Source organism: Notothenia coriiceps, unplaced genomic scaffold (assembly GCF_000735185.1).
Source record: "Notothenia coriiceps isolate Sejong01 unplaced genomic scaffold, NC01 NC01_scaffold00034141, whole genome shotgun sequence".
Taxonomy (NCBI): domain Eukaryota; kingdom Metazoa; phylum Chordata; class Actinopteri; order Perciformes; family Nototheniidae; genus Notothenia; species Notothenia coriiceps.
In genome coordinates this window covers 74,744-90,604 of record NW_011366842.1, presented here as the reverse complement: position 1 = coordinate 90,604, position 15,861 = coordinate 74,744, and the positions used below count along the sequence as shown (strand labels likewise).

Sequence of the window (15,861 nt, the reverse complement as noted above, 5' to 3'; positions counted from 1 at the left end):
GAATGTCCTCTAGGCCTTTCCATGGGGTCTGTCTATCTGCCAGTGTGGTGAAGAGGGAAATGAACACCGCTTTACAAGCTGAGGCCACCCGGGGCTTTAATTAGAATGAAATCATCAGAATTAGCTTCGGCTACAAGCGGTCATATCGACTTAACCCTGTGAAGAAAATAAGGTCTTGCTGCTTTGCCATTGCATTTTACACCTCTGTGTTTGTTTATTAACCTGTCAATATTGTGATGATGCAAAACCAGGAAAACAACTGAAAGTAAATATGCTTCATTTTACACACTCCCAACTAATTATTGGATAAATTCGCCCTGTGTCCTCTCTCCGCTCATTTCCACAATCATTACAAACCTCATAACCAAATGATATCTTCTTCATTCAGGAAAACCACTCTCCTTATTCTTCATTGGAACGGCTGTAATAAGCTTTGATTGACTCTGAGGGGGCAAAATGTGGAGCACGCCCTGCTTCCCACGCGAGGAAATGCAAGCTGGTGCTGATTAGAGCTCCTGATGCGGGGGGTGGGAAACCCCTGAGTTCTGAGAAGTGGGGTCACAGCTTTGCATTTCATGTGGGAGAGGGGCTCCTTATAGATGCGCAAGAGCTCTTTTTATTTGTATTTGTGTGTGTCTGTGTGCATAAAAAAAACCTAACGCTAGATTAAATGTGTGTGTACAGAGGTTCTACATAAGGTTTTGTGTGTGTGTGTGTGTGTGTGTGTGTGTGTGGTAGAGAGATGGCACAGTGCAGGGGCAAGTGAACGGCAGATGCTCCCGTTAATTAGATGTAATGATGACACAAGTAATAACTAACTAATAACTGATTCATCTATGAGCGGTGGCTAATTAACGCATGAGACTACATGGTCTGAAGCCAGGCCCATCAGTGAATCACCCTATCAGTGTATTCAAGCAGGACACATCGTATCTGAGGAGCCTCTCGTTTGCTCTCACTTCATGTCTTCCTACTCGCTAACCTTCAGCCTGCTTCTCATCACAGACGCCTCGATCTGTTGCAGCCACTAAAGAACCAGCACAGTCCTCAACTGTTTCATGAAGAGAAAGTACAAAGTGCTGTGATCTTCCAGGTCCCTGTGTCTGTGATTGTTCAGACGTACCTTCTGTTTCCGCTTCTCCTTCCTCTTGTCCTCTGTGTCCTGCAGCATCTTCTCTCTCCACAGGTCAAAGAAGTAGGACGGATTGGTGTAAAACTTCAGACCCTCCTTCCCATCGTCCCTGCAGATGGACAGAAGAAACCGATATCTCGTTACAAAACAGCTAATCAAGAAAATTGCAGGGCTGCAACTTACCAATAATGTCATTGTTGATGTATTTAGTCAATTGCTTTGCTTCACTAATAAGTAAATAATTCACTAAAGAAATTGTGGGAAATGGCCCTCACAATTTCCCAGAGTTCAATAAGGGAAGTTCGGATGTCTTGTGTTGTTGGACAAACAGTACAAAATCCCCAAATAGCCCAAAAGGCTAATTAAAGCAGCAAATTACTACGCTTTAAAATTGGCAGAAAGAATAATTGATGATAATTGTCGTTGCTGTTTCAGCTCTTGCAGGCGGCAGGCACTACAGCGGTTGGACATTCCTGAAAAATAGAAAGTGGGGGAAATGTTTGATAATCATTTCTCTTCTCCTGTGTCCTGCCCTTGCCTGTCTCAGTCTGCTTTCCTTCCAGAGATCATATTTGTTTACCATTTGCCATGACTAATAGCTTATGTCCTGCTCTATCATTCATTCCCTCTCAACTGTCTGTCTTCTTCACTCGCATTACAGAAGCCTTTGTGGTTGGCGCTCACTGGGGAGAACAGTGCCATGATGATTGGGAGGGAAACAGAAAAAGGCCTTCTGACAGACACAGGTAGTTATCACATCAAAAGGTCCCTCTTGACTAGGAAATTACCATACACGAACACACTGTCCAGAAATGTCCTTTCATATCATTACAGGGATAAGCCTCCTAAATGGCGCTGCTGGTGTCTTTCCACTTCTTTATTGGAGCTTTCAAAAGTTATATTTTTAAAATATATGTATTCAAACTATGAAATAAGGTGTACACCTTTGAAAGAGGGCAACCTTGGGAACAACAGTAATTACAAAAAAATTCAAATGTCCGTTTCTTGCATTGTAAATGCAACTCTACACGATTGGTAGCTGCATCAATGACTATAGCTCTTTAAAGACTAGAGAATACTCCTCCACGAGGAAGGACCTTTTAGGCACCCAGACCTAACGTACTTGCTAACTATATGAATATAGATATTAATGCAAGAGCTAATATATACTGTGTCCTCCGGTCAAAGCACAGGTGCAGTTCTAAAGAGGTTTTTAGTCTCCTGGGAAATATCTTCCAGAGGAAACACCTTTAGAGCAGCAAAGAGAAAATGGCTATTTCTGGCACCCTGCATGTGGGCTAATTAACATCAATACCAGGTGTTCTCCTCCAAAACAACAATATTATTGATCTAACCGTAGTGTTATTTTCTACTTCAACTTGTATTATAAACCAACATAGTCATTCTATCTCTTCTGATTGTTAATCCGTACTGTATCTGTTCAGAACTAAAGGGCACATAAAAGGGTACTTCATGTCTCCTTTGACACTTCACAGAAATAATGGGTGTATCCAGCCATGTGAAGGCAACGCTAAGGGAGTGAATTATTTGATGATGACTCCGATCAGAGCCAGGATACAGAACATGAGAGGGAAAAGCTTCAAAAGGCAAGAGTGTAACGTGTAATCAAATGCAACACAACTAGGGGAAGAAAATCCAATCCAATACAGGATAACAAAAGCGTAGAGAGAGAGAGAGAGAGAGAGAGAGAGAGAGAGAGAGAGAGAGAGAGAGAGAGAGAGAGAGAGAGAGAGAGAGACTGCGGGTAGAGTGTTTATGTAAATCATTATGCATGCTATTCCTTCTGTGGGTTTTTGAGCCGTGGGTTTTGTGTTTGTTTTTTCTTGTGTGTACTGTATGGGAGAGGGAGAGATAGAAGCAGCTGAGCAGCTGTGTTCAGGGGTATCTGAGAAATAACAGCCTGGGGAGGCGTCCCATGGAGACTCCTGGTGTGATGTGTGGAGGAGAGAGGAGCATAGAGAGGAGGGGAGGATAGAGAGGAGGGGAGGATAGAGAGGAGGATATAGGGGAGAGGAGAGGAAAGGATAGGAGAGGTGAAACTACATTTGGAGAGCAAAGTGAAGAGGAGGAGATGAGACAAGTACAGAGGAGAGAAGAGGTGAAAACTCAAAGGGTGATTCCCCTGGTACAGGAAGTAAACATCTCCTATAATATTGTAACCTTTTTTTATCCTGTGATGGCTTCCTGTCCTTGCATTTCTGTCAACTTTACCCAATTTAATATCAATTATAGCTGAACAAATAAGATGGTTGATCAAGGGACAAGATAACGCCAATAGCTAAGTATTGCTTCTGAAATGTGAGGATCTTTCAAGGCTTATGGCATTGTATGGCTAAAAGGTTAACAGATCAATCAAGTAAATTATTGTCAGGTTAAATGAAGTAATAGTTAGTCAGCCTTAATATGAATAGACTCTTCCTCTCATGGGCACACCAGTAGAGCCACTGTCCTTTATAATAGGAACTTAATCCACTCTACTAGACAGTGTGCTCAGGGGTACTCTATCAATTGTTTTTCAAGGAGAGGTGAGAGCAGTTCCATCCAGCCTGGGAACTGACCTCAAGGCTTTAATAGTGCATGTTATTATGTGTGGTTCAAATATCACAACATTAATCCTTATCTGAATAAAACAGACGTGTAGCCTTCGGCCAGCGCGAAACAAGACATTTAAAGTAAGATTGGAAAAATAAAGTCACGCATGCCTTTAGCTTGGCTCGCACATTAAATAACACCGCCACGCCTCATTCAAATACCACAGGCTTCACCTGCCTCAATACAGTGCAAATGATGTATGTGTCTACACACACACACAGTTAAGAGATTAAAATAGATTGAAAGTGTTCGGCCTGTAACCTTCTCCAACTGGTTCGGTCAAGTAATAGGTCATATAAAATGCTTCAGGAGTTAAAAATGGAGTGAGAGAAAAAAGAAGTGAGAAAGCAGCAGGGTGAGAGGGCTGTGAAAAAAAGGGCAGAGTGCTGGCCAGAGGAGGTTTTTATGGATTATTCATCTTCAGAAGACTCTTTCTATTGCTCTGCTCGACAATCAAGAGCCAAGAGAGATGTCTGGTGTAAAAAATCACAAGCAGATAAAAATATCCCCACCAACCAAGGTGCAAAAGAAGATATTTCAATACATGCAGAGTAGAACTGTGTATCCATTTGTGGTTAGGGCAACCAAGATAATGGTGTCTTCTGTTTTCTTATATGTTGTGCATCATTGTGAGCAATACAAGTAATACAAGCTTTAATAGAGGCTGGGAGAAGTATTATAGAAAGAATAGGACCAATACCGGCCAATGTTCAACACCAGTTCAGTGATTCTTTTAGCTGTTGATAAAATGACATTTTCCCCAATCTCTACACAGAGGAGAATGATGTACTGTAGTTAGTGCCATGCTGGGCTCAGAGAAAAAGGGCGGCAATTAAACCTTCCACTTAAAGGTGATGTCAGGTTTTTCTTAAAGAACGGAACAGCTGACCTCCTCCTTCTCCCCCATTGTAGGGAGTTCATGATTTCCTTTTGAAAAATCTGGTTTTAAAAAGCAAATTATCATTAACTTTAAGCCTAAATGTGACTCTTCTAGTAACCGTCATACCCATAAAAGCCCTTTCTAAAGTGAGTAAAACAGGCTGCACTCTGACCTGTAGGACGAGAGGATGTTGAGGGGGGGCGGCTCCTCGCAGGTCTGGTAGGACTCCTGCAGTGGGACGGGCAGCGACTTGCGGTCAAACAGCTGCTGGTCCTGGATGGTTGAACTCCTGAAAGCCTTCCTCATGGTGATGTCCTGAAGAGACACTGCGGGGGGGGGGAAGGAGGGATGGAGAATAAGGAAAAAGAGGAGGGAGGGAGGGATGGGAGATTATTAAATCAGGTGATGTGATACACATATTTTGCATCACCCATTATTACCATCATGAAAAATGACGTCATCACTTAAACAATCGCAAAGATAACATTCAGGATATAAGGCTGGTTATTGGTACATGTGTTAAAATCTTTCCTGATAACATGTATTGTATACCTGTGGTGTTTATTTCTATTATTTTATTATCTTTGCTTTGTAATGTCTGTTGTAAAATTCTATAATGTGTTTTTAATGTATTCATTCCTAAAAAGTATTTTAATTTGTTTTGTAAAGCACTTTGAATTGTCGCGTACAGAAAAGTGCTATAGAAATAAACTTGCCTTTCCTGATGGATCTGTCAAGTTCATATTTAAAATCCCCTCAGTGGACTAACCATCTACCTCTCTATCTAATTGTTTAACCCTTAAATCATGTTTTTAGCTATTGCAACCCTTTTGCTTTTACTTCTAGGACTAGTTTAAATGTGTCTGCTAGCTTTATATAACTTCTCACTCTCACGTATGGTTTTCAAGTGTTATATCTGACTCTAGTCTGTGGTTTTCTTTGAATTGAGATATTCTTTCAAGTACGTTGAATCCCTTACAACTGCAGAAGTACCCCTGATTACGATCCCTGATATAAGAAATCCCCTTTTTTTGGTCAGGGACTGGATAACACAGATGCTAACGCTACATTGCTGTCCTAATTAGCTAATTAAAATCACCCCCAAAGCGAACCCACACATGATGGATAAGCTAAGCTAAGCTAAGCTAAGCTAAACTAAGCTGGGCTGCCCGAATGTCGTCTATCAGGGGATTTGGAGATGATTGCCCTTCTTTCATAGAGGGACAGCTGACTCATTTCAAAAGGCAAAAGAATAACAGAGTGATAACAATGTTGCACAGCCGAAGCTTTGAGAAAAACATGTTGGAGAAATCGCTGAGGGGAAGAGGCAAGGAAAAACAACCACGCTTATGCTAACCCTCAATCTGGTCGGGACAAGTAGAATACAGCAAGTCTTGGAAAGAAATCCGGAGCGTTGCAACTATATCTGAATTATACATGAGGGAATGACAAATGGATACTGTTGCCTGGAGGAAAAAGTCACGTGGCATATGGAAATAATATGGTAACTGTACCACACACAAAACAAAATGACACACTTGAATCCAATATTGAACTTTAACCCAGCACAGCAAATTGATTTCACAAACCAAATAATTAGAACAACTCAGCAAGATGTTCATTGTTTTTATACAATGAGACAAATAAAGCCAATTTACTTGACAGACTTCCCCAATCTGATCTTCTGCAGTGCAGCCAACAGCAGAGAGCTGGGTAATGACTTCCAGAGACTCTGTGTGAAGGGCTAGCCACCTGAGGCACTGAAGTATCATTATTAACAAACACTATCAGCGAGCCACACTGAGTAAGTGACTCCCTGGGAGAGGGAAAGGAGCCAGAGAATGCAAGAGGGAGATAATAAAAACTCCACGGACACAACAGAGGCAGGGTGATAGAAACAGGGGACACACAGCGAGGGAGTGAAGAGGCACTAACAGTAAAACAAAAAGCGCGAGCTGACACATAGGAAACATTCAAAAGAAATACAGACGAGTTAAATGGGGGGGGGAAGAGGCAGGGACTAACACCGACATTTGCAAATCAAGAGGATGGAGAGGTGTAGAAGAGAGTGAGAGAGACAGTAAAATAGATTACATATAATACAGAACTGTATGAACAAAGGGTCCCTTGAGAGATGTGGTGTAACCTGAGAAGAGACAACACCAGGGAGAAACTCTGGCAGCCATTTAACAGCAAACACACACACACACACACACACACACACACACACACACACACACACACACACACACACACACACACACACACACACACACACACACACACACACACACACACACACACACACACACACACACACACACACACACACACACACACACACACACACACTAACACCCACCGTAGACAGTTTATTGTTTACATTGAGCGCAAACAACCGCATGAAGAAGGTGCAATTAGTTGCTCTGTCATCTCAAGTCCTCCTGACTCATCGTTTTAGGAAAAACATTATAACCCCTGAGAACTGCACACACAGGTATTGTAAGTGTGGTAAGTCAAAGTTGTAACATTTAAGTTAGTCTGTAAACTGAAATGGACGTTTGAAACAGACCGTTTCTGTAATAATTTGACTGTTATCCTTTGTTTTATATTTCAGCTTTTCGGAACTGGAGGTTTTTTCCACGGCAGATTTGAGTATGTTCTTGTTCTCTTCTCAGTGAGTGCATCTGGATACATTTCAGTTGCTAAATCGGCGGCCTAAGAGGTGACTGATGATACAGATTTGGCGAAAAATCAAAGCCACAGTGGCAGGACAAATACTCTGACCACTGTGATCACAGAGGAGAGAAGTTCAAGGGTAAGTGGGAGTAATGGTGTGAAGATTAGAGAGGTAAGGGATAAAGAAGTGGGGATAGATATTTGAACATTCAAGTGATGCGTTGCTGATCCCATTAGGGCGTTTTACTTCATGCCTCCTTTGCAGAGGAAGGTCAGAGTGAAGGTCAGCAAAGTGCACCAACGGGCTCCTTCTCACTGCTTGTTTATTTAAAGAGAGGTAACAACCGGTCAGCGTGAATTTGGTGTCGCTGAGGGTTGTATGTTAAGCAAGATTACTGCGTACTGCCGCCTCAATGCATTTAGGGAGAGCTGTCAGATAGTGACTCACAAAGGAAAAAACAAGAGAGAGGCATTGCAGAAGTGTGTGTCAGGATGAATCTGATGCAGTGTGAGCTGGCTTTAAAACTCTGCCAAGCAACACTGAGCACTGAGAGAGGCACACTGCACTAATCAATGTGGGCTGAAACACAGAAGACACACACACACACACACACACACACACACACACACACACACACACACACACACACACACACACACACACACACACACACACACACACACACACACACACACACACACACACACACACACACACACACACACACACACACACACACACACACACACACACACACACACACACACAGCCAGGGTTTCTTACACATTAAACTCCAATGTCAATGTTGCCATATCTCCCCTCCTATAACTCTTTCCTCACACAAACTTAGATTTCACTTCATCTTTTTCCACACTTTGCTTCCTTTTCTTGTAAGCTTGTTTATTTTTTTTCTCTCTTCTTTATCTGAATGTTCTACCTCTAGCATTGGGAATGTTTTAAACTACCATTGCTGTGCTCAGTGTGTGGATAAACCATGTCATCTTGTGTTGTGGGTAACACAGAATAATAACAGAGTAAAAGGACTTACTCTGCACTAAGAAGAGATGAACTGTATGCATCTCCTCACCATTCAGATTTTCTCTTTAGAAGGCTTTATCTCAGTGTTTTTAACATGTCATTGCTCACCCACAATGCCTCTGGAGGAACTATTCAATGTAAGTTATACTATTCTACATTTAATCCATTTGAATATTTTATTGTTTTTAATGCCTCGCGAGTAATCACAGCGGGGGATGAGGGGAACAGATCCAAACCATATAACGTTTATGTGTAAACATGTTTATTTCTTTCATTACGCACATGTGAGAAAAAGAAAGAACATCCTGAGAGTACTTCTGTGTCTGAAAACACATTTAAAACTCAAAATGCTTTTAAGCAAATGACATGGCTTACCACTCCACACTTCCCATTCACAGAGGAAAGCAAAGCAACTCAATAAGAAACAAGAGTTTCTGAGAAAAGGAGAAACTTTCCTCATGGTTTTTTTGTATGCCTTTAGCAGGAAGTACGGTTTTAACAGTGAAGCCAGCAAAGCGTATTTGAAAACACCTCAATAGAAAGAGAACTGTAGACAAAGACAGATGAAAGGAAGATAAGGAGAGGTATGAACCGAATGTGGGGGAAATCAGAGTCAAGGAGGGTTTACAAGCAGTAAACATGAAAAACCAAGCAAAAAGGAATAATGCAAATCAAGATGTTGTCTGAGGGTCAAAAGGAGAAGAGAAACAAAGTGGCAATAGAACAAGAAAGCTCTCATAGAGTACAGAAGCCCACAGGGACCCGGGGTGGCTTCGTGGCCCTCCGTAATGGCCTGCAGCCGGTGCTCTGATGTAACGGTGCCATTAAAGAGGGGATACAGGCCATTAGTCTGGTTGGCTGGAGTGATAGGGGGATGAGAGCCTGACAGCACACAAATAGCATCCATGCAAGATGAAGGGAGAGTAGAGATCAATCTGAGAGATTGGAGTGGGCCGGGGTGGACAACAAAGACAGGGAAGGTATTGGGGGGGTAAGCGGTCAGGAGAAGGGGAGTGGAGGCATAAAGGGCAATGTAAGGGACAATATTCTTTAAAGGCTTCAGGGGCGTGGGCAAGGTGTGTGTGTGTGTGTCAGTTTGAACGTGCATAAATCTACGTGATGAAACACTTTTGACCTCAACCACCACCAATGACACAGCATACATCACTCTGTCCATGTCTCACGTCTCCCTGACCTTCAGTGAGACATCTTTCATGTGGTCCACGCAGTGTCCTTATGCTCTGGACTGATGAAACAGGATTTATATCAGTGTGACTAGTCTGCATCATATTTGAGTCTACTCCATTCCAAGAATGTGACTCATCTTAATTCGCAATACTGAAGTCCCTTTGCTTTTTATCACACATACATTATGCATGAACTGGGAAGGGAAGTTTAAATATAGTTAATGTGTGTAATACAACTTTTGAAGCTAACATAGTTAACTTTATATAACACCTAAACCTGTATAATACATAGTGGGGACACTTTCCTATACATTAATCACTTATAGTACACTTTAGGAAGAATGGCCTATGGTGCATTCACATGCTTCTTGGATGGTACCATTTAAAACATTAGGAAGTTATTCTTGCAGCTTGTGTGTGTGCATGAGCTTTAAGCTGTGTTATGAAGATGAGTTGTATTTTATTGATAGCTATCTGTTTCTTAGTCCAAATCGGGTGATGTTTAAGTGTATTTTTCTAAGATATAAAATTGTATGTGATTACATTAAAGGTGGGGTAGGTAACTTTGGAGAAACCAGCTCGAGTGCGCTAGAATTTGAAAATACACAGCCGGAAAAAATCTGCCACTTCCTTACAGAGCCCCTCCTCCAACACACACGAACGCGCATATGACCAATGAGGGCACGAGATAAGTTTGTGCACAGATGGAAGGCTGACAGGCAGGTAGGCCATCCAGTTACTTTAGCGGGGCCGGCTCAGATGATTGGTCGTGCTTTTTACAGTGCTACAGCTTCCACAGATGACATTTTTTTATGGATTTTTTGTCAAAGCACTGAAGATATTAATTTCTATCGGGATGTTAAGAGCATTCCATGGAATATAACAAAAAGTGTATATCGAGCCGGTTTCTCAAACTTACCTACCCCACCTTTAAGGTATTTCTTTTGGTCTGGCTTTTATCTCCTCTCTAAGCACTTCACTGTTGTATTGTTATCGTTATGTGTGTGTAATAAAGCAGACACATTACATCTCTTACCTACTGCTTGCTTGCAGTGTATTATTCTAATGCTGATCTAACTGTAATATGCTCTAAATCATACAGTAGCAATAAAAAAGGCAGAATAATCATTTCAATATGATGCTTTATTTAACGGTTTTATTGCACATTTTACTAAAATTCATCATTTTCGTTCGTATCTGTGATGTCAACATTTTAAACCAAATGATTTCGATTTAGGATTTTGCACCACAATGTAGCCAAACAAAAAAAATGTACAACCTAAAATCCAAGTGGAAGTTGCAACCTTTGAGTTTTAACTTCTGGGTGTATTCTGTCGATCGGCACATGTTCTTAGATCATTAATCGTTTTAAAGATATCCAAAGAGGTTTTTCAGTAGTTTCGTGCAAAATAATTGTTCCGCTCTCCTCCATCCCCCCATCCTCCCTATCTTTATCTCTCCACAGTCCTGATTTATGTCCCATCCCTGCTTGCACTCACTCCTCCTATCATGCCGACCACAGACCCACAGACACGATTACAAGGCAAGTCGTACGCTTGTGCTAAAAGCATACACTTGTAACTGTGTACAGCAGTGTGTGTTTGAGAGTGTGAGGGTAAAGACAGGGCAAGATTGGGGGTGGGGATAAAGGGTGGCAGTTAGTAGAAACAGACCCCTCCTACAATCACCCGTTTTTCTGTCCCATTCATCCATGAAGTCACCACACACTACTTCACTACCTTGCTGTTTTATATATCTTGAATGAAGAATATTCAGGACAGTAGAGTCAACTGTGTGCTTTTCCATTTACTAGGCAACTTCATTTGTGTGTGGATGAGTTTAAGTGAGCGGGAAATCGCTGCAACCTGCAGAGGAGGCCATTTCAACCTGGCCCAGAAAATTCTGCGGTACAATCCTTTTACACTCCACTGCTTTTGCTGCAGTGGCCTGTATTATGCACCCATCACTCTATCCTTCCATCTTCCTTACTCTCCTCCTCCCCTCCGACTCCCAACACCACCAAACACTTAAACTGCAACTGAGCTGATCCTTATCCGCTGTCTCTCAAGATAGTACTTTAGGCTGAAGATGTAAAGTCAGGATTATTAATGAAGGGAGATAAAAACCCAGGACCACATGTACAGATTCATTGGACACAAGCGTACACACAGCATCACTTATAATCCGTGTCCAAAAAGCCCTAAGTCACATGAATATCAACAGGAAGGCTTTTTGTTAATATGATACAAAGACCATATTTGTTGTTACTTGGGCATTTCCCCAAGATATGTTTCTGTTAAGATCAATTTGAACATCTTATCCTCTGCAGGGTGAGATAGTGCGGCTTGTGTGTGTGAGAGGACGAGTGTGTCAGCGTGTCTCTGCCCTTCAACCTCTGAAGGATAATTTGGACTCACTTACCAGCTGAGACACCCCACACAACAGACTTCCACAATTAGATCACACACAATTATTAGATTACGATGGCTACTGTGTCTGGACAGGGTGAGGAGAAAGGGTCAGGGGGGGAGAGAAGCAGGGAGTGGGAACAGAAAGACAGGTAGAGGGCAAAGCAATCCAAAAGACTGAAGTTACTGAAGGGGGAAGCGGGGAAAAAAAATGCAGGACATAACCAAAAGGAAGATTAGAAGGAACAATCCGTGATCTAAGAGTCTGCTCTCTGACTGTGTTTAAAACACAACCCCATGATTCTTCAAAAACCAACAAACTATTTATTGGTTTTTAAAAAAAAAGTATCAAAGCCTGCAGTTACAGGAAAGCCATAATTGCGAGTTCAGCTCAGTGAGCATTTTACTGTCTCGGTGTCAGTGACAAGGAAGCAGTTAAGGGTAGCATTGTGCAAAGCCATAAACACACTGCTGGCCCGTGGGAAATCGATACGACGCCTTGGAGCATGGTATTACACCGCTGTGATTCCCTCTCTTTTGACTTTGTGCCCACTATCCTGTCATCCTTCCAAAAGATACATTCTGACCACAGATTCAATTTCTCCCTACAAAGAGAAGTCTTCAGTGGGTAAACGAGCAAACCTTCAAGGGCTTTTTTCTGCTTGCATTTGCACCTCCAATAAAACTCCAGAAAGCCAGCTGGGGTTCACATCTCAAGCCAGGAGATCGGCAAGTGTGCTACATTCAACAAACTGTCTTAGCTTTAATACAGGAATACATAAACAACTCTGTTATATACCACACTCATGTAAACACATGCAAAGCAGCTGTTCTGTAAGGAACCTGTAGCGATATCAGTTCGTATTGGCTATTTATATGTATTCACAAATTAACTCCTAGACTGCACTGTCAGCCCAATTGTCTGCATTTGTCTAAATGATTGTCTGTAAAAAATACCGGTTACCTGTACTGCTCATATGTGTTAGAGAAATACCTTTGAAATAGGAGCTAAAAGGACTCTTAAAACGGCAATCTCAGAATTATGATCGTTCCTAATGCTTGTGATTAGTACACTTTAAGGGTGGTGGCTTTCAATATATGTTCTTAAAAGTATGGAAAAGTTCATACACACCAAAAAAGGCCAAATGCCTCAGAGGTTGCCTTCAGCCAAAGTGAAACTCTGAATTTTGTTCTGTTTTGTACTGTTGGGGATGAAAAATGACATTGTCTCATGGCTGCCTGTCCCTCTAATAACAGCCATTAACACTGGGGGGGGGGGGGGCAGTCGAGGTCCATCACACAGGTGACAAACAAACACACTCTAAGGCACATCAGCAAGTGCACATCCAATTTAGTGCAGTAGGAGGTGAAGGTGTGAGTGAAAGCAACGGAGTGAGAGTGCACAAGTAAGTTTGTGTGTGTTTGTGTGTGTTTCTAGAGAACTCACATTCCTCCTCTTTGGGGTCCAGCTGTGTGACGCTGATGGAGAGGAGGTCCACGCGCTCTTGCAGGGAGTTGACCCGGAAAGAGAAAGTGTGTGCTTCGTTGAACAGCTCTCCAAACAGGTCTTCTGCATATTTACCTGCAGATACACACAGGTACAGAACACGCCCCTTTATTTATTTTCACGCTTTTTATAGTCAAATAACAGTGTTAACATTTAAAATGATTAAATAATTCAAAGAACATTCTTTTATTATCCAATTATAATGACAATATTAAGTCTTAAATAGATTTATATTATTTATTCAAAGTGTCATTTGTCTTTGGTTGGACAATCTCACTTTATGTTTAACATCAACCGTCTGCTTGTCTTGTATAACTATCTTTGTATGGAGTTTATATCTATAACACTTAGGTGCTCGTTTTAAAAAATGGAAATTCAAATGCTTTGTAAGACACAATCACAGCACAGTAGAAAGTGCTGTACTTGTGTGTTTTGGGGCTGACTGCGCTGTTGGAGATGTGTGTGTAGAGGTGTTTTAACAAAGGCATGTGTGATACTAGTTGCACATTTAACTGATGAAGAAAAATCATATTTTTTCTTAAATGTTTTCTTTTTTCTTCAATTTCGGTTAATCAGTTTACTAACAAAGGCCTTAAATAATGTGTTCTACAGATTTGTAAGTATGTTGTATTATATGTTTAGAAATACTACAGAAATATGTAATTGTGATTGTCATCTTGAATGTGTAAGATTATAAAATGTGCCAGGTAATGCCCTGCATATTCCAATGCTGTAATGCCAGCAATGTAGTTTCCAGAAAATAAGCAGGAAAGAATGAAAACTGACAAGTATGCATTAGCTGACTAAGTACCTCATTTATAACGGTCAGCTAATCGACTTACGGAGAACCAAGGTGTGTTTGTGCTGTGTGTGTCTTTTCTTATAACTGTGAGAGAATATGAGTGTGTGTGTGTGTGTGTGTGTGTGTGTGTGTGTGTGTGTGTGTGTGTGTGTGTGTGTGTGTGTGTGTGTGTGTGTGTGTGTGTGTGTGTGTGTGTCTGTGCTACTGACTGAGGCTGCCGAGCTGGCGTATGACGTTGGCCAAGGAGATGTTAGTCACACACTCGAGCTCATTCTTGATGTTTCTTGGCAGCACCGTGTGGCACAGGTGCCTGGGCTCGATGGTGCGCTTCACCAGCGGCATCCTTCAGCTGCGACACCACTACCTACAGGAGGCAGGTGGAGGGGGGGAGGGAGTGAAGGAAAAGAAGATACAACTTAGTAAGATTGAAAATTCTTGTAAAATACCTTTTCATTTTGTTGTTTGCAACAATACAAGAGACAGATAGAAAAGAAAAACAAGTGTTTCACTGTTTGATATGGTCAAACATTACCAGAATTTTTCCAACAGAGCAATGGAGAAAAAACATTGGCATAGGAGAAAGAGAAATGACAGAACATGATGTGAGTTTAAGGGTAAAAAGGGCCCGTGGAGAGGGAATACGATGTGAGAAGTACAGTTTAACAGGGTCCTGGAGGGAAAGAAAGGGAAGTCATGTTTTGACATTGCTAACAGCCATGTTGCCTCATCTGTTTCACCGACTTAGCCCTGTCTTGTCCTTTTTCATCATGCACAGCCAGGCTAACAAACCTCAGCACTTTGTCTGCCCAGTCAGCCATGCTAATGGCCTTACAGATGCAGTGCAGTCCCAATTGTCCTCCACTCAAACGAACACCAAATACAAAGATGACTTCCCCAAACCACAGAAGGCACAGAACCATAATATGTGAACAGAGCTTAATACATCTTTCTACCTCAAAAAACCTCAAGAAAAACTGTGCTGGCATTTTTCTAAGGCTTCTAACATCACCACGACAATGCTAACAGGCTGACATTTAGCAGATATGTCCATGTTCAGTTTCTTGACATAGTAATCCAATAGTTGTGGAGATAGTTCAGTCAGAACTCGGAATGTCAGTTTCATGGTTGGGCTACAGGAAAAGACTGGGGATCACCAAAGCCGGCAGAATCAGGGATCCAAAATGTATGCGGATCAATCCAATAGGTGTTGGAAAATGTCACATAAATAACTTAAGACATTATGAGAGTAACATGATGTGGATATTGCATGGATATGTGATGAAAAGGGTGAGTAATGAGGGCAAAGCAATCAGGGCCACAGAGGGCAAAACACCATCCATCCGCACAACCCAACAGGGACCAACACCAGTTAATCATGCTAACAACACCTCGCCTCTCTGCTGTAATGAGAGCGAGTGCGTGCAACGATGTAGAGATCAGGTGCTGACGGAGTGATCCACTGGGATTGAAAGTGATGAGGCCTTGTTAAAGCACTGATAAAACTTTAATTGACATGTCTGGTACTTTTAATATCCGGCTGTATTCTTAGCGGTGTTGCCGTCACCGAGAAAAAAAACGTGATTTCTGACCGTATCCATTAAAATGTAAGCAGAT

General features: G+C 41.8%; 1 protein-coding gene across 4 annotated transcripts in view; it reads right to left on the bottom strand.

Moving 5' to 3' along the window:
- wasf1 (WASP family member 1) overlaps positions 1-15,861 on the bottom strand; it is a 54,146-nt gene that overhangs the window by 13,793 nt on the left and 24,492 nt on the right. For all 4 annotated transcript variants that reach the window (XR_800161.1, XM_010790345.1, XM_010790347.1 and 1 more), the window contains 4 exons: positions 14,457-14,611; positions 13,386-13,520; positions 4,798-4,951; positions 1,124-1,241 (listed from right to left, as the gene is read on the bottom strand). Coding sequence is in view for 3 of the 4 variants with exons in the window: in XM_010790345.1 (XP_010788647.1) it covers positions 1,124-1,241; positions 4,798-4,951; positions 13,386-13,520; positions 14,457-14,589 (540 nt within the window). In the remaining variant the exon portion in view is untranslated. The remainder of the gene's footprint in view (positions 1-1,123; positions 1,242-4,797; positions 4,952-13,385; positions 13,521-14,456; positions 14,612-15,861) is intronic.